Source organism: Neomonachus schauinslandi, chromosome 6 (genome assembly GCF_002201575.2).
Source record: "Neomonachus schauinslandi chromosome 6, ASM220157v2, whole genome shotgun sequence".
NCBI lineage: Eukaryota > Metazoa > Chordata > Mammalia > Carnivora > Phocidae > Neomonachus > Neomonachus schauinslandi.
The window spans coordinates 1421105-1440644 of record NC_058408.1 but is presented as its reverse complement, the minus strand read 5'-3'; the positions used below and the strand labels follow the sequence as shown (position 1 = coordinate 1440644).

The 19540-nt window shown below is 39.1% G+C and overlaps 1 protein-coding gene across 2 annotated transcripts in view; it reads left to right on the top strand.

Moving 5' to 3' along the window:
• The window catches only part of ASH1L (ASH1 like histone lysine methyltransferase), a 166395-nt gene that overhangs the window by 52749 nt on the left and 94106 nt on the right, over positions 1-19540 (top strand). For both annotated transcript variants that reach the window (XM_021682126.2, XM_044915859.1), the window contains exons 3-4: positions 4089-4190; positions 10509-11247. In XM_021682126.2, coding sequence (XP_021537801.1) covers positions 4089-4190; positions 10509-11247 — 841 coding nt within the window. The remainder of the gene's footprint in view (positions 1-4088; positions 4191-10508; positions 11248-19540) is intronic.

Genomic DNA, 19540 nt, shown 5'->3' with positions numbered 1-19540 from the left:
CACATGTCTGAGTGTGTTCAATTCTTAGTTCCCTCATTATTTTCCCAATTTATGATATTCTCCCCTTTCAGTTTCCCTCCTTACTGATAGTCTGCCTTCTGTTTTACATGAAGATCTCTGTTTTTCCAACTGAAGAGAAAGAATATACATGTAGTAATCAACTTACATTTATGCTGAAGTGCGGTTTTATTTGGGTACTTCTTTTGTGATTTATCTGTAATTTCTACTTCATTTATGTGTGTGGCATTTCTAAACATATTTCTGAAGCTGCCAGATATCTGAGTAATGAGACACTCAGTAGTGTTTCTACCCAATAGTTTTGTGAATTGAAGAATCCCATTATATTCTGTTTACTTCTGAAGTATTTAATTATTCGGCTTCATACTATATTGAAATGAGAAATGATGAGAAGTCTCTGATAAGTAAAATTATATGTAGTCTCCATGTGTATTCTTTGATGGAGTACCAGAGTTTCTTGAACTGGAATCCATACAAACCTCTTGTCCTACAAGGAGTGGAGGGGCTTCATATGCCCCGCCAGGCAGATCTGCAGTGACCCCTGATGAGACAGGAACAAACCTGTATCACGTGACAGAGGCCACCGCGCAGTCGCCGCCCTGAGGAGTCCGCCACGTTGTCAGAGATGTGAGGAGCGAGCAGGGGAAGCAGACGGCTGCACTCCTCCGGAATGGAGTTGGACAAGTTCTCGTGCCTCCTGTGGGCACATCGGGTTTTATGGATGTAATCCAGAGCATAACCATCTCCATAGCCCTGGAGAAGCTGTACTCAAGAGTCAGTGGATTCAAGATTCACTTCAGAGGAGGTTTTTCCAGCCTTGTGGGTACCTATGAGCCTTGGAGGTACCTTCTTACTCCTACTTCCCTGTCAGACGTACTTCTTTTACTGGCTCTTCTTCATGTTTAAGAATGATGCTTGATAGTCTACAATAGTTCCATTTCCTAACTGGGCATAAGTCCCTGCCCTTCTTTGTTACTTTAATATCGAATAGTTGCCTACACCTGTCAGTGACATTATTAAGTAATTAGGGTCTAAAAATTTAACGATAAACCTAAGGAGCCAATTTACGTGTAATAGTGTGACATTTATAAAAACCCTTTTAATTTTTTACATTGCTTCACTTTGGAATTCACATTAGCCGTGTGAGTTAGAGTGCTTTATCAAACCAACATTCAAGTGCATTTACCTGCCTGGATCTAAAATCTAATTTGTAGCAGAGCCAGGACTCAGACTCAGGGCACCTTGCCCCTTGGTGATGTACTTAACATTCCACCACACACAGTTCTGCGCTGCACTCTCTTTTAGGTTTTGAAACATGGATTTATTGGTCGCTTTTGAAATGGACATGCTTGTTCTCTCTGGGTGTTACTTTGCTCTTCTCTAGCCACCCAGCTGCACAGTACATTTTTGGCAGTTGGAGATAATGTTTGCAGATTTCCTGTGATTTCTGCTGTTAGGCCAGTTTGAACATCTTTAACAGGTTGCTACCTCGTGCATGTAAGTTTTGGTCATCATTTTCCAGTCTTAATCTTGGTTGCTTTACATCATTAGGTCATTTTTTTCAGGTATTCTCATCATCTTACTATCCTATAAGCAACGTTTTAAAATGAAATAAGGATCTAGATCTGATGATTACCGAACCCTAGAGATCTATATCTCAGGGATACATCCTTATTCCCCTTAAATATGGAATAGTGTTAAGAACATCTCTGCTTTTTATGAAAAGGGAATTCAAACAGACTTTTAAAATGAAAAATGAGAACCATCCTGAATGAAGTTTTATTCCAATCTCCTGTTAAATCCTAAGAATGGGCTGCTGGCCTCCATTACTTTCAGGAAATGAAAAGCGGCTCAGAAGCTAAGTGAGCTAAGCCATGTCTCTCTCAATTGTTTCAGTTTCTCAGGAATTGCTGTACAATGCTGCCAATAACGATCTCCGGGGATCTGACCCCCATTCCACCTCCCACTGCCTCCTCTGCAGCTCCAGATGCCACCAAAAGAAGGAGCTTTGAAGAAAGTGCCTGTACCCTCTTTTACCCTGAGGTGGGTGAGGCCAGGCAGGGTGATTCTCAGGATATCCTGATGATCAAAGGTACAGTTGAAGCCTCATCAAGACTTTCTTGAAGATGAGCAAGAAATTTGGGAAACGTTACCAAATAGCCTAGAAACTGAAGACGGAGCTCAAGAATGGATGGCACAAATGCCATCTGAAATGTAGTACATGATGACATTCAAGATCCTAGATCAGCTCCTTGAGGGCAGAGACTTGTGTGCTGTTTTTATATCTCTCCCCCACCTCCACAATGTCTAGCATAGGACTAAGCATATAAAGTGCCCTCAATAAATGTTAGTTTATGACTGAGAGAGAAGACTTTATAAAAAGTACTCTCCAACACCTCCTTTCCCTCGTAGTTAATCTAAGATTATTTGCCTATTCATCAGGAGAATAGTGATAGAGAGTTCACTGATGTCTCAAGCTTCTTGGCCACTGTTGTCTTCTGTCTTGGCTGTGTGTCTGAGTAGGAAATATTTATCTGTCCAGTGTATGGATTCTTCAGTATTAATATTTATAAAGTTATGTCTTCACTTAGATATTTTTATTGTGGTATTTAGCTCTTTAATGGAAATTTTATCTGAACCACAATCTAGGGGGGGATTTATTGTACTGCTGGTTTTTAAAATCCCTTTGTATTTATTTTTAAGATTCAACAATAAACAGTATTGCTTCTTGATTAGATCTCACATTAGTCGTCACTGTTTGAGAAATAGGATGTACTATCACAATATCAGTTTCCCAAAAATCTAACTTGTTACTCTTGAATGGCAACACATAGTCCTATATCTCACCTGGGCAACGCTAAAAGAGCCTGCTAAAAGAGGATTTACAATGATGTGATTTAAGATACTATATAAATAAAACAGGGCTTGGGGTTTATTATTTCTCTCAGAGAAAGGGAAATACTAGAAACGTAGCTCCATTCAGTTCTTCTGTCCTCAGGTTGTTCTTCATTCACTTAGTCACGTCTTCATTAAGGAGTTAACTCTCATTTAGAGGCAGATCTTAAAAATCTCATCTTCAAGTATTTGATTTCTTGTAGCTTTTGTGCTTCTAGTTACATGTAAGGCTTTCTATTTGTAATTTCTTTTCTAGTTAAAAGTAAACATTTCACAGTACTGCTAGTTTTTTGATAAACATGAGATGGATATTTATTATGTATTCTCAACAGCTGGCTTTTTTGGTTATAAGGAATCCTGTATCAGAACCAAGTATATTTTATCCAGAAAAATAATCTTTCCTGAACAACATACTTTTCTCTTCAGTAAGAAATGTGTTAAATTATGCTGCATTGATTTCGGGTTTTGGCAAAAAGTGTGTAACTTTTTGAAAGGAAATTGTTTCTTTGTCTTTATGACCTCTTATGTATATAGGAACCTTATGTGTACAGCTTTAAAGTAGGTTTGCTCTGTTCCATGGATAAATTAGTCACCAGTTCTTCCCGAATATGCTGTAGAGGAAACACACAGACTAGGAAAGTGACTTCTGTGGAGTAGATAGGATGTACTGATTTAAGGTCTGACTCTGCTTCTCACCTCTGATTCTATCAAATGCTCAGGGTGGACCTGCTTTCTCACATTAGTCATTCCTAATTAATTGCATTATAAATTTTGTTTGTCAGTTCATATGATGAATTTGAATTGATAATCAGGAACAGACATGATTAGAATTTGGCTAGTGACCTTTATCAATAAATGTCTTAATATGTTTCATAGTAGTGATACATAAAAACTAAATCGTGTATTCTGTTCATTCTTCCACTAAAACTAGTTTTCCCTCTGTTAACGTAACAGGAGAAATTCATGTACATGAGACCTGTGGAATTCTTTTGGCAGCACGTAGTATGGTTTGTCCTCTGCTTATTGTCCACTTGTTGTCGTCCACTTAGAAGTTGTATTATTGCAGGGAATGGCAGCGACAACAACCAAAACATTACAGTTCTGACACAGCATCGTTTGACTTCATTTTTAGACTTGAATTTTCCTGTGATGTCTATCTTTTCCTCTCCCTCCAGGTTCTCAGCCAACCTCAGAAAAGTCTTCCCAGCGACCATCAGAGAGCACAAACTGTAGCCCCACCCGGAAGAGGTCGTCATCTGAGAGTACTTCGTCAACAGGCAAGTACTGTTTATTTCACCAGACTTTAACTAGAATTTCCCACCTGTTACTTGTGAACAGACTTAAAATATGATACTGTAAACTTTTACAACATAAATTACAATTTGTATTTACGTACCATAGGAAAAAACAGAAGCGGTTGTGGGATATGTGAATGAGCAGAAATGTACACTAAAACAGTGTCCTAGTCCTCCCTTTCATGCTCCTTAAGTCCAGGTAGGCTTGCTCCCAGATGTGCATTTGTTTTGATGGGGTCCAGAGGGAATAATTCAAAATGACTAGGTACAAGAGTAGGCAGACACAAAATAGAGATTTTAAAAGTTGAGTTGAGGTAGAGGAGTGTGTGGTGTTACAGGGCAGTGTGGATTGGAACTATTTAATAAAGGCTAGGCTATATATATAAAATTGTCTTAGTAAAGCAGTAGTTTCCAGAGTAGCATTTACAGATCTCTGAGATGTGCAAAACAATTTATGAGGTTGTAAGAAGATCTCTATTAATATTTATTTCTAACCTTAACTTTTAAAATGTGTAATGTTTATATATTTTAAATATGTATAACCTCTTAATACAGTATATCATATTTGTGCAGTTCATACATAGACTTAGATTATGCTCTCAATTTTTCCTTTTTACTGGTTGTGTGTTTATAAAAAAAACAAAACTAGAGGATAAAATATATATATTACAGATATATATATCTTATATTTAAGATATACAGATATCTTATGTATCTTAAATATACAGATATATATATCTGTCCTCTGAGGATTGCAGAGGAAGAAGTCCTTTTTAATCTATCAGTGTCATCAGGAGAGATGTGCACTGGTAGGATCATTCTAGGCAGTGGAAGTAACATATGTAAAGGGGAGAACAGTGAGTTTAAAAAATTAAATAAAAGAGCCAGTGTGGTTAGGTAAAGGGACTAAAGATGAGGCTGTAAAGGCATGTAGGGAACCTTATTAATTACACTCAGGAACCATTAAAAATTTTAGGCAAGAAGTGACATACCATTTCTTGGCTTTCTGTCATATTTTTTGATTGGTAGATCACTTGTGACTTACGGTCAGAAAATCTGGTTCCTTCATCAGTTCAAGGCCAGCCTGTCAAATTGTACGCGTGTCATGCTTGTTGAATTTATCTGATGATGGGCTTCAGCATATTTGAAGCTTTTTATTAGCACCATTGTGCCAGAGGTACAGTTGAACTCAAGCAGCAGTGAGGGTTTTGTCTCTCAGAACGCTTTGTTTTCATACTGCTTCAGAGAGACTCTTAAACAGTGACTGACTACTTTTGATGGTATCAACCTAAACCAGGGTTTACTAAACTGCAGCCTGTGGACCAGTGCTGCCCAAGGCCTCTTTTAGTGCAGCCTTCAGCTAAAAATCATTTTTACTTTTCCTTCTTTTAAGATTTTATTTATTTAGAGAGAGAGAGGACTAGCTGGGAGAGAGGAGAGGAGTAGAAGGGAAGGGAGAAGGAAAGGGAGAGAATCTCAGGCAGACTCCCCACTAACTGCAGAGCCTGATACAGGGCTCGATTCCACAACCCTGAGATCATGACCTGAGCCAAAACCGAGAGTTGGACACTTAACTGATGGAGCCACCCAGGTGTCCCTGTTCTTATATTTTTAAAGGATTGCTTAAAAGGATAAAGGAGAAAGGAAAAACGTATATGTGAGACATCATATGTGTCCTCGAAAGCCTAAAATATTTACCATTGAGATTTTTACAGAAAAAGTTTGCCAACCCCTGAAAAGAAAGAATGAGATTTCAAGGAGATAGCCACAAAGAAAATCACCAAAATATTTTACTTCAGTAAACAAAAGAAATAATACCTAGATCCATAAAGTTACTCTTACTATAAGGCCGTTTTATTCATTCAAACAAATATTTATTGAGAGTAACTGAATACTGAGCATTGGAGATACAAATATGATGAGATAAGGCTCCTACCCTCAAGGATTCAGACATAGTCACCAGCAAAGGTGTGTTAAATTCTGTAACGGACCAGTGAGCAAATATGGTGACACACAGAGGAACTCCAGCACTTACCATGTGCGTGACTAAAGAGGACATCCCTTAAGGTGTGACACATAAACTGTCACTTGTGTCAACATGTGGGGCAGAGTAAAGAGTAAGAAGGTGTTTAACACAGAGAAAGGCACAGAACCATGAAAGAGAATGCTCTTTTTGGAGAGCAGCACATGGATGTCACTAGTGTGTGAGGGATATTATGTGACTGTGGTAGAGAGTGAGGCTGTAAAAGTAGTAACAGACTGGACCCCATACAGCATAGGCCTTTTTGTGTGTTTGTTTCATTTGAAGGCATTGAGACTCTGTTGTGGAGGCAGTTGGGAGCCACTGAAGGATTTTGAACAGGGAAGATAAGAATTATTTGATATATCGTATAATTCAGAATGGGATAGATTTTGCGGTGCTAAAAAAGGCCCAACACTTCAGTGGCTTGAGACCACAAAGTCTTCCTTTTGTTCATGCCTTGTGACCATTGCGGGTCTGCTGTGTGTTACCGTCCTTCCAGGACTCTGTCAGCAGAGCCTCTGTTGCAGTGTTGCTGGTCTTGTGAGAGAGGGTGAGCAGCACAGTAAAGCGCTGACCAGCTCTTAGAGTTTCTGCCCACATTTCAGTGCTAAAGCAGATCGCATGGTTAAGACTTCTGTGAAGGAAGTGGGGGGAGTATAATGTTATGGAAGGCAGGGCAGCAGGTATTTATGATAACAGCACAGTCTACCACACACACATTTTGGAGAAACTCTGCAGCATTGCAGCGTGGAGAATGGAATGTGACAAGAAATGTGTGAAGAAATGCATCGATAATGGCTCCAGGTTTGGATATGTTCAGTTTGAGCAGCGTTTGGGCTGTTGAGGTGGAGATGTTAGTGAGCCATTTGGAAGCAGTGGCTTGTAGTTTGAGCAGGACGTCTGGTAGAGATGCAGACCTAGCAGTATGTAATAGAAACGTTGATCTGGCAGTGAGTGAGCTAACCCAGAGGGGACAGCAGGAACGCAGATTTAAGAAACATTCGCATTGGAGGGAAGTGGAAGAGAAGGTGTCAGTGATGACATAAAAATTTTACACAGATGTTTATGTAGAAAAATCAAAGAGTACATGTAATAGAAGCCTCTTAATGTCAGATGTCACAAAGAGGTAAGAAAGATTTGGACGTTAATAATTGAGAAGATGATTTTTATAAAACCAGTTTGCAAGTGCAGAGTTAGAGCAGTTTGGCTGCTTGAGAAGGGACTGCTAGAATTCAGGTGGCCTTGGTTGGTATAAATTTGAGCTCTTTATTTCCAGCAGTGAGGAAATTAGATGTACTGAGCAAACAAACTTCTTGGTATCTAAAACTAAAATACTGGATAAAATTTGGAAAACATTTCTTAAAACATTGCTGAACTTTGAGATAAATAAATAGGAAACCAGAAGTTTTCAGAAAGCTTGATTCAACAGAACTAGAGAGTATTAGAACCGCTTGACATCTGCCTGATTCCTGGTGGCATAGAGCCTGAGCAGCACAGAGGTTCGTATCAGATTTCCCTGCATAAATCTGGCACTCCCTAAAGGTGACATTTACCAGGGTAAGAGCAAATGGAAACAAACCCATCACAGAAGAAGGCAGGAGCAGGAAAAGGAGCACCTCTCCACAAGCTCATTCTCACCTCCTGTCTCACATGCAGATGATTTTTTTTTTAAGGTTTTAGTTATTTATTTATTTGACAGAGAGTGAGAGAAAGCACAGCCGGGGGCGGCGGGGGGTGCTGGCGCAGAGGCAGAGGGAGAAGCAGGCTCCCCACTGAGCAGGGAGCCCGACGCAGGGCTTGATCCCAGGACCCTGGGATCATGACCTGAGCTGAAGGCAGATGCTTCACCTACTGAGCCAGCCAGGCGCCCCTCACATGCAGATTTATATTGCCTGTGGGACCCAGAAAAAAATTAATGAAAATTTGTTGTCAAACGGTAGTGCCCTGAGTTTATTCCAGAGCCAAATGCAAATTTAATTCCTATTCAGTATAAATCTAAGTGTTTTTGATCAGTATATCCTCAGTATTGGTTGACCTAGCATTCTCATTTACTCCAGTAGCACAAGAGTGACCACCTTTATTTTGCATTCAAAAGGCAAATCACTCAGTCAGAACTATGTCCTAACCTTCTAGTTATAGACAAAGAAATGAAATAGTAGGGAGTGTAGAGACCCTCTGTTTAGTAATTGAGATACATAAACAAATACAGTTTTGTACAAGACATCTTATGGCCCATCCTTGAACTAATGCTCTGTTTTGAAATACATCCAAAGGGATAAATACACTAAGAGGGATAATACATAAAAATATGATTTTACTGATGGCTGCAGTCATTGTTATGAAAGCTGTTGTCTATGACCTTAGCAGGATCTATTGGGAAACGGGACAGTATCCTGCCTAGACTGACTTATACCGTGGAAGCTGGGTTTCCAAGGGCAGATGTTCTCAGAGAGACCCAGGTGGAACGTGTCCTGCCTTTTCTAACCCAAACTTGGAAATCAACATGTTCTTACTTCTGTGGAATTCTCTTTGCTAGAAGCAACTCACTAAGGGCAGCTCATATTCAAGAGGGGAATTAGACACTACCACTTGGTGGGAGAAAAAGTACAAGACTTGGGTACATGTTGTAGTAGCCCTACAAGCAGTTAGGGCAGGGAGACCAGGTTAGCTCAGTGCTGAGCGGCTGCGGTAGTGTGGAGGAAAGGGGATGGGTTGAAGAGACCAGACTGACATAGAACCACATTTTATGGTTTGTGGGGAGAGTAGAGGAGAAGTAATAGATGATGTGACCTGAGCTTGGCTTGCAAAATTCCTGCTATGTAATTGGTGCTCCATACATATAATGTAGAAGAGTTGGCTTTATGGTATCATTCACTGAGTTTTGTAGTCTGGAGGAGCAAGGTTGAAGGAGAAGGTAATGACATAAGTTGTGAATGTGAGCTTGAGAAATCTGTGAAACATGCAAAAGTAGAGAAGTAGAAAAAAAGTTTTATTCAGAAAATAGAGATTTGGGCATCTCAGAATATAGGTGGTAGTTGAGCGAATTGCCAAGGAGTGTGGAGAGTTCAACAAGGAAAGCACTTGTACCAGAGAAAGTGAGAAATGCTCATGGGCTCAAGCCAGGTATAGGAAGGAAGCAGTTCTCATTGTGGTTGTCTTCAGAGAAAATTGAAGATGAGTATGTGTGTTCTGATCATTGAAACTGTGAGAATAAACATGTCGCCAGTGGGGAAGTAAGTATGAAAGGTAAAGACACAGTATTGGGGATTAGGGACTTCTACAGTTAAATCTGATAGTGTTGCAAGTAATTGGAAGATAATCAAAGTGTATTACCAGAGAAACAGTGGAGGCCAGATTTTAAGAAGTAGTGATATTTAATAGCTCTGAGAATTTGAAATTTGAAAAATCCTGAATTTAAAGAAGACTCTACTGGATATTATCTGAAGCAAGTTACTGGTAATTTGAGAAAAATTGATGAGGCTGAATCTAGAATGCCCCGGAGTACTAGGAGTACCTAGAATAGTACCACATTTTAAACTCACATAGGTAGGAAATCTGTTGATCAGCTTTGGAAAGGTATGACCTGTGTTCATTAATAGTAAGCAACTAGGTATCTTGGGAAATGGCCCTGTTACGATCTGATGTTTACAGATACTGTTTTACTTACCAGAGGAAGGTGAGCATTTCCCACATTATGTGTAGTCATAAAAAAAGTGTGGAGTGGTATTTGAAGAAACAAAGTTCACCAAGTCATTGGGCCACTAAGATAACAAGATTCATCGAAGACCACTTATTTTCTGATCTTACCGTCAACGTGTATTCTTTCTAAATTAGTTTATACATATGTTTAGTATTCTAGTTTTAAAGCTTTTCTTAAGAAGTTTCACTTATATCCTTTGTACTTGCAGCATTGTCAGAAAAAGCACTGAACTAGAAATATCACCAACTGGCAAGTCTCTACAGTTAAATGGACCGTCAGTTTTGAAGAAATAAACTATTTCTTTCTGCTCCTCATCTCAGAGATTGAGAATTGTTGTTGGTTTTTAACTCACATATTGTTAGGGAAACAGGCCAGTTTTGAATTTATTATGATTACTGTAATATGCCTTATTCAGGAAAATAAACCATCAACTTGCTTGGGAGAGACAAATGCATATGGTGTTAGGATGTTTAATCCTGTTAAGAAAAATGGAGCAGTATTCCTTTGATGTAAAAAGTTATTTAAATGACTAGCTGTGTTCAGTTTGTCTCTATGTGTGATTTGTCATCTTATGTAGTAAATGGAGTTCCCTCTCGAAGTCCAAGATTGCTTGCTTCCGGGGATGACTCTGTGGATAGTCTGCTGCAGCGGATGGTCCAACATGAGGACCAAGAGCCCCTGGAGAAGAATATAGATGCTGTGATTGCATCTGCCTCGGGGCCACCTTCCTCCAGTCCAGGCCGCAGCCACAGCAGGGAGCGAGCCCTGGGAAAACCGGACAGCCTTCTGGTGCCCTCAGCCCCCAGTGACTCTTGCAGTAGCAGCATCTCACTCCTGTCTGAGAAGTTGCCGAGCAGCTGCTCGCCCCATCATATCAAGAGAAGTGTCGTGGAAGCCATGCAGCGCCAAGCTCGGAAAATGTGCAATTATGACAAAATCTTGGCCACTAAGAAAAACCTGGACCATGTCAATAAAATATTAAAAGCCAAAAAACTCCAGAGACAGGCCAGGACAGGGAATAACTTTGTGAAACGCAGACCAGGGCGACCTCGGAAATGCCCCCTCCAGGCTGTGGTGTCAATGCAAGCATTCCAGGCTGCCCGGTTTGTCAGCCCTGACTCGAATGAAGGCGAAGAAAGAGCAGCCCTGCCCCTCCGTCCCGACACAGTTACGGATGTCATTGAGGCTGTTGTACAGAGCGTAAACCTGAGTCCAGAACATAAGAAGGGGCTGAAGAGGAAAAGTTGGCTGTTGGAAGAACAGACCAAGAAAAAGCAGAAGCCATTCCCAGAGGAAGAGCAAGAGCATACTAAAAGGTAATTATCCTTGTTTGACGTTTTATCTGAGGGGAGAAAAACAGCTTTTTATAAACATAACATACATATGCAGCTGAATTCTTCAGGTAATCTCCTAACCTTTCATTATGTAAAACCTGTACTCTTCTGTTTTATTTAAAAGTGTTATTTATGGCTGCCCACAATTATGAAATACTAAGAAGCACATGGGATGTAGCAGTCCAGGCTGAAACCCTGACTTTGCAGAGGAGGAATTCAAGGCCCGGAGAGGTTACGTATTTTACCCAGCACATAGCTGTGTGCCTGCAGTTAGTTTTAGGCTCAGACTCTTCTCTGTGCTCCAGACTTTTCATCCTGTTGTCACACATTTTTCTGCATGTTAGATTTATTTTCTTCATAGTTTCCTTGTTATAGTCTTACTTTTCTAAAAGGTGTAGAGCACAGAGCCAAAAATCACTCCCCAAAAAAGAGCTTTTAATCCTTTTGTTATGTATCCAACCAGATTCTTCCCCTGAAGGTATGCTTGGTATTTTTTAATGAGTTATAATACAGTATTCACCATTTGCAAATGACTTTTCCTTTACTAAATACAGCATGCTCACTCATAGTTACATGGCGGCCCCTGTTCACAATTAGAGAAATACAAATTAAAACTGCTAGACACATTTTTAAGCCTCTTAACATTTATTTTCAAACTGCTCTCTTAAAAGCCACACCAATTTATACTTCTACTAATTTTATACAGTAATAGTCGTATACTTCTTACCCCCAACTCTTACCTACCCTGGAAATTACCTTTCTAAAAATCTTTATCGGAGGCAGGGCAAAATGTCTTCATCAGTTTAATTTAGGTGAAATATACTTCCTAAATGTTGCTTCCTACTTATTTTAATTTGCACTTATTTGCATATTGGAACATTAGTATTTGTTTATGTACCTTACCTATTTTTTAAGTACTCATTATATACAGTCAGAATGATAACCCTTAGTGTTTGTTGTATGACATTTGGTTTTCTTTATATTTTCTTGCCAAACAACAATATAACAGTGAGAGTTTATCAGTCTTTTTCTCTGCCATCTGCCTTGGTGAATCCTATTTGGAGAGGTTTTTCATATCTCTCTAATGCATACCTCTAGGAAAAATACTTTTTTTTCTAGAGAATATATGGGATTGAAATTTTTTTCATTGTAGTATGTGCTTGTACTACTTTTAGTGAAACTGAAAGCTTACTGATTGAAAAGTTAAGTCTCTTTTCACATGATCTCATTTCCTCTCAAATCCTGTTCTCCTCAAGGGCGTGACTGTGAACAGTATACCACGGAGGGGCACCCAGCTGGCCCAGTCCGGGGAGCATGTGACTCTTGACCTCGGGGTCGTGAATTCAAGCCCCACTCTGAGTGTAGAGATTACTTAAAAATAAAATCTTTAAAAAGAAAAAATCAGTATACTATGTATACTTTGACATCTTTTCTTACACCTGACAGGTGGGTGCCTCTGCAAAGCTGGTGTCTTATGTAAGTGGTAACACACTGTAGTTTTTAACTCTTTCTCTTCATGTGTCTCAGAGATCTTGTCATTGGGACACGTAGAATTACCTTACTCCATGCTAAGAATATAAAATAATTTATTTCACTTTTCTCCTTTAATGGATTCCATATTACCTTTATTTTTTTTTTAAAGATTTTTATTTATTTATTTAAGAGAGAGAATGAGCAAGGAGGAGGGGCAGAGGAAGAGGGAGAAGCAGACTCCCCGCCGAGCAGGGAGCCCGATATGGGACTCGATCCCAGGACCCTGGGATCATGACCTGAGCTGAAGGCAGATGGTTAACTAAGCCACCCAGGCGCCCTCCATATTAGCTTTAGCATATAGGTGTTTAAATCAGTTGAAATTTGCTTTAGTACAAGTTATGAGTGCTATATTTATGATCACTCATTGTCAAGGTTACAGTTTTATAAACATGGCTGTTTTTATGTTGTATGTAGTTTTTACTCTTTATATTCCCACTGAATTGTAGTATTTTTTTTTTGGAAAGGCAGGAAAATAGAGATTTTGTTTTAAAAAGAGATGTAATTTAAACTTAAAAAAAAAATTTAAATGGTAGTCTTAGCACTAGCACTATTTGTTGATTAATTTTTCCCTACTTATTGGAAATGATACCTTTATTATATACTAAATTTTTATATGTTTTGGGGTTTTAGGGTCTATTTTTATTTTTTCTTCCCATCAGCCTATTTAGTATCACTGTTTTTCCATTTTAGTCACTGAGGCTTTAAAATACTGAAAAGAGGGGCACCTGGGTGGCTCAGTCTGTTAAGTGTCTTGCCTTCTGCTCAGATCATAATCCTGGGGTCCTGGGATTGAGCTCTGTATCCGGCTCTCTGCTCAGTGGGGAGTCTGCTTCTCCCTCTTCCTCTACCCCTCCTCCTCACTTATTCTCTCTCTCAAATAAATAAAAAATCTTAAAAAAAAAAAAACCAAAACACTGAAAAAAGAATGATTTCTGCCTTCATGGTAGTAAGAACGTGACAGTTCATGACATTTTGACCATTCACTTTAGGGGAAGGGTCACCTTAAAAATGTGCTTCAGAGGGGCGCCTGGGTGGCTCAGTAGTTAATTGTCTGCCTTCAGCTCAGGTCATGATCCCAGGGTGCTGGGATCGAGCCCCACATCGGGCTCCCTGCTCCTCGGGAAGCTGCTTCTCCCTCTCCCACTCCCCCTGCTTGTGTTCCCTGTCTCGCTATGTCTCTCTGTCAAATAAATAAAAGCTTTAAAAAAAAAAAATGTGCTTCAGAGAAAAGGCTTTATTCCAGAAAAGCCTTTCTGTTCCAGGAAATTCTAGTATCATAGTCACCAACATTAAACACTTTAATTTTCCACAAAATTACATTTTAGAATTTGAAGAAATTATGAGGAGAAAGATACAGTTTCTACCCTCAGGAGTAGAGGAGATGTATCAAGAAAGGACATGATATAGGAAGTTCCCAGAGACAGCAACAGTTTTCTACCTTTTTCTAACTAGAACCTACTATAATACTTGTTACATAGCAGGGGTTATTCATTTCCTTATTCAATAAGTATTTATTGCAAAATTATTTATGCTATATGCTAGGATAGGTAACAGTGGTATGCAAATATAGATATATTCACTATCCCCATGAATCACACAGTTTAAATTCCAGTATGAACAGTTATTTAGTGTTACAAGAATATGTTGTTGAGGTAATTGACCTAGGTTTCCTGTGGAAGTAATTACCAAATTAAAATCTGAAGAGTAGACTTCATCTGTTATTTAAAGGAGCAAGGCTAGAACAAACATTATAGGCTGAGTATGAAAAGGCATGGCAGGCTTAAGGAAGTGAAAGAAGGCTTTTGTGGCCAAAGCAGAGCTAATTAGAGTACGGTCTAGAGCCTGGAGAATGAGTCTAAAGAAAAGATTGTGGGGACCAGATCAAGCAGAGGGCTTTGTTTGCCATGTTAAAGAGTTTGGATACTATTTGTTGATTTAATAACAAACCAGATTGCAAAAGAATAATGTAATGGTTATGAGCTGGGTTCTAGACTCAGAAGAAACTGGGTTCAAATCCTGGTTCTAAAAGGAAAAAAGATAAATTTTAAAAACTAGGTAAAAAATAAAATCATAAAATCTTAAAAATACTTAGAACTGAATAAACACTCTGCTGCATACTAAAACTTGCAGGATGTATCTAAAGAGGTGCCTAGAGAGAGATTCATAGCCTTTAAGGCTTATATTATTTTTTTAATGCTGAAAATTCATGAACCAAGAGTCCAATTAAGAAATGAGAAAAACAAGAGAACAAGCCCCAAAATGGTAAATGAAGAAGATGGAAACATATACATTAAATTAACAAAGCTAAGGTACAATAGAAAGAATCACCGAAGACCAAAGTTAGTTCCTTGAAGACTAATAAAATATACACACTACTCGTAAAGTTGATCAATGAAGAACATTATGAGTTAAAAAGGAGATAAGCTATATATGAGAGATTAAAAAATGACTATCAGCACGTTACACCCAACAAATCTCAGTTGAGATGTACATATTCCTAGGAAAAACCTACCCAAGAAGAAATAGCCTGAGTGCTTCTTTTCTATAAATGGAATCTTTAATTTAAAATCTTATGGCAAAAGAAAGCAGCAGGACCGGACGGTTTACAAGAAAATTCAACCACATTTGAAATAAAAGGATCGTTCTAGTCTCATTAAAACTCTTTAGGGGAGGGCGCCTGGGTGGCTCAGATGGTTAAGCGTCTGCCTTCGGCTCAGGTCATTATCCCGGGGTCCTGGGATCGAGTCCCACATCGGGCTCCCTGCTCAGCGGGGGGCCTGCTTCTCCCTCTGCCTCTCTCTCTCTCTCTGTCTCTTATGAATAAATAAATAAAAATCTTTAAAAAAAAAAAAAAAACTCTTTAGGGGCGCCTGGCTGGCTCAGTCGGTGGAGCTTGGGACTCTTGATCTCAGGGTTTTAAGTTTGAACCCCAGGTGGGTGTAGAGATACTTACATAAATAAATAAACGTAAAAAAAAAACAATAAAAAACCTCTTTAGAGATGGTGAGGGAAGTAAGGAGGGGAATACACATACAGAAAGTACATAGACATAAGAAATCAGTTTAAAATTTTTTTCCCAAAGTTAACGACCAGTATAGACATAGAAGGGGTGAATATTTGGAACATTGCTAGCTAGCATCCCATGTGCCTTCCCAATCACAAACTGCTTCCCTACCATTAGCCATAATCAGTCTCCTGACTTCCAAGGTAACCACATCTATAACTTTTTAAATACCATTTAAGTATGTAACCCTGACAATATTCTTTAGTTTATCCTTACTGAACTTCATTTGGATGGAATTATACATGAAGTATGCTTTTGTGTCTCACCTTTTCTGCTCACCATATATATACATGTTAAACCATCTATGTTGTTACACATTGCTGTAGTTACCTTCTTTTTATTGTGTACTAATCCGTTGTTTGTATACAATACAGTTTTTCCATTTTACTATTGGGTTATTTCCACTTTGAGGCTATTATCCAAAAATGTTGCTCTTAATATTCCTTTAATGTCCACTGATGGATATGGGCACTCATTTCTTTATGGTATATTCCAAGGAATGGAATTAATGAATAAAGTAAAAGTTTTGTCCCAAGACTTAATTTCAGGCTATGGTATATTAAGCCAGTATAGAACTGAGTAGGTAAGAGAAACAGAAGCACGTATGTATGCAAGCTTGCTATATGACAGAGGTAACACTGCAGTAGGGACAGAAGGGGCGCCTGGGTGGCTCAGTTGGTTAAGCGGCTGCCTTCGGCTCAGGTTATGATCCCAGGGTCCTGGGATCGAGCCCCGCGTCGGGCTCCCTGCTCCGCGGGAAGCCTGCTTCTCCTCTCCCACTCCCCCTGCTTGTGTTCCCTTTCTCGCTGTGTCTCTCTGTCAAATAAATAAAATTTAAAAAAAAAAAAAAAGTTCCTCAACGAATGAAGACAATACTACAGAAATTCTCTAGACTCTTCCAATAAAACCTATGCCATGATTGGGCATAAGAAACTAAGGATTTCTATTTCTATTTCTCAAACATCATCATGACAAATATATGAAGACTTGCTACAAAGTGGGAAATTTATAACACATACAATGTGTATAGTTTTGGTATCCAGAATATATAACAACAAAAAAATGTGTTACAAATAAATCCTATATAATCTAGCAGTTCCCCTTTAGAAAAACTCTTGCCCAGCAATCACCAGAAAACACTTTTCAGAAAGGTAGTAGCAAGATTGGTTATAACATATAGAAAATGGAAATATCCAAGATTACCGTGAAAAGGAATAAATATATTCTAGTTTTTCACACAATGGAATATGATATGGTAATAAAAATAATGAATTACAGCTGATATGTAATAATAATGGATGAGTCTTAGAAACATGATATTAAGTAAAAAAAAGCAAGTCCCTAAAAATGATTTACTAGCTGGTAACTATTTTTATAAAGCAAAAGAAAAACAAAAACCATGGAAACTGAACAAAGTATTGTATTGATGTAGATAAATATATCATAAAACCGTATTTTATCTTTTTTATTTTATTTTTTTAGAGAGCACACACACAAGTGGAGGGGGTGGGTGGTGGAGGTGCAGAGGGAGAGAGAGACTCTTAAGCCAGTTCTGTGGCCAGTGTAGAGCCCCACAAGGGGCTTGAGCTCATGACCCTAAGATCATGACCTGTACCAAAATCAAGAGTCCTCCACTTAACTGACTGAGCTACCCAGGCTCCCCCATAAAACCATTTTTTTTTTTTTTTTTTTTACTTTAGAGAAAGAGTGTGCGTGCACTGGGGGAGGGAGGAGCGAGAGAGGGGAGATTGAGAATCTCAAGTAGACTCACTGCAGAGTGCAGAGCTCACCTCGGGGCTCAGTCTCATGACCCTGAGATCATGACCTGAGCCGAAACCAAGAGTCAGGTACTCAGCCTACTGAGCCACCCAGGCGCCCCTTGAAATACTCCGTTTTAAAGCCATTAGGCATAGGTATCCAAATGGGGTATGGAAACCATGGTGACCCTGAGTTTGATGTTAGAGACCTAATGGAGTGAGGAGTTGGGCCATGGTACAAAGTGGGGAGAGCATCAATGCAGTGTAGGGTGTCAGAGCCTAAGTGGAATGAGATGGATGCTCTTGTAAAGGGAGTGTACAGAGTGGCATAGTTGCATAAGCGTCCAGCTCTTGATTTTGGCTCAAGTGATGATCTCGGGACCGTGAGATCAAGCCCCATGTCAGGCTCCACACTCGGCAGGGAGTCTGCTTCTCTGTCTCTGTCTCTCTCTTTCTCCCCCTCTGCCCCTGCCCTCGCTCACACACACACTCTTCCTCTCTCAAATAAATCTTTAAAACAGAGAGAGTGAGTGCCTGGTGTTGGATATAGATACCAGCAAGGTTAGGAAGTTGTCTATCCCAGACTTCATTAATAAGAATTTCTAAAATTCTGTGAATAGGCATTTGCATTTCTTGTAAGCTGTCATGGTAATTCTGGTGTGTGTGGTCTATGGACAGCACATGGGGAAACGTAGCACTGGGAGAATTTATATATGTAGGTGATAAGCAGGAAAGCAGAAAACATTTTTGATTGCAGAAGAAAGAAATAGGGCACAGAAGTAGAAATGAATTTGCCTGGAAAGGAGAACAGTAAAAAATAAATAATAAATGATTAAACACCTAAGAACAGGTAAAAAGATAAATAATAAATTAGTTGGATAGACGGATGGATGGGTAGATAGAAAGATCCTATAACCAAGTATGATGTATCCCAGTTATGTAAGACTTGTTCAACAATTAAAAGTCAATTAAGGTTATTCATCACATCAAAAGGCTAAAGAAGAAAAATCACACAAATGCCAATAAATGAAGAAACATAATTTCACAGACTCTAACACGTTTGTGATAAAAACTCTGAGCAGTCTATGATCAGAAAGAAACTACCTCAACATAATAAAGGCCATGCACAAAAAAACCACAGCAGACAACCTCAGTGGTGAGAGGTTGAGAGCTTTCCCCTGATGCCAGGAACGAGGGAAGGTGCCCTCCTGTGCCACTTCAATATAGTGGAGTATTAAAATTCCCAACCAGAGCCGTCAGGCAAGAAAAAGAAGTAAAAAGCATCCACATTGTAAAGGAAAAAATAAAATTAGCTCTGTTCACAGATGCCATGATCTTATATGCCAAAAACCTTGAAGATCTCACACAAAAACTATTAAAGCTACTGAACGAGTTCAGCAAAGTTGAGAACACAGAATCCACATACAAAATCAGTTGCATTTCTGTAAACCAACAATTTTCCCAAAACGTCCCAAAAGGAAATTAAGAAAACAGCTCTTCTTATAGTAGCATCAAAAAGAATAGAATAGTTAAGAATAAATTTAGGAAGTCAAAACTTCTATGTTGAAAACTACAAAACCGGGTGCCTGGGTGGCTCAGTTGGTTAAGTGTCTGCCTTTGGCTTAGGTCATGATTTCAGGGTCCTGGGATCGAGTCCTGCGTCAGACTCCCTGCTCTGCGGGGAGTCTGCTTCTCCCTTGCCCCTCCTCCCACTCGTTCTCTCTATCTCTCTCTCTCTCTTTCAAATAAATAAAATCTTAAAAAAAAAAAAAAAACTACAAAACATTGTTTAGTGAAATGAAAGAAGACGTGAATAAATGGAAAGACAGCCTGTGTTCATGGACTGGAAGACCTAATGTTGTTAAAATACCAGAACTACTCAAAGCGATCTACAGATTCAGTGCAAAATCCCAGTGATGTT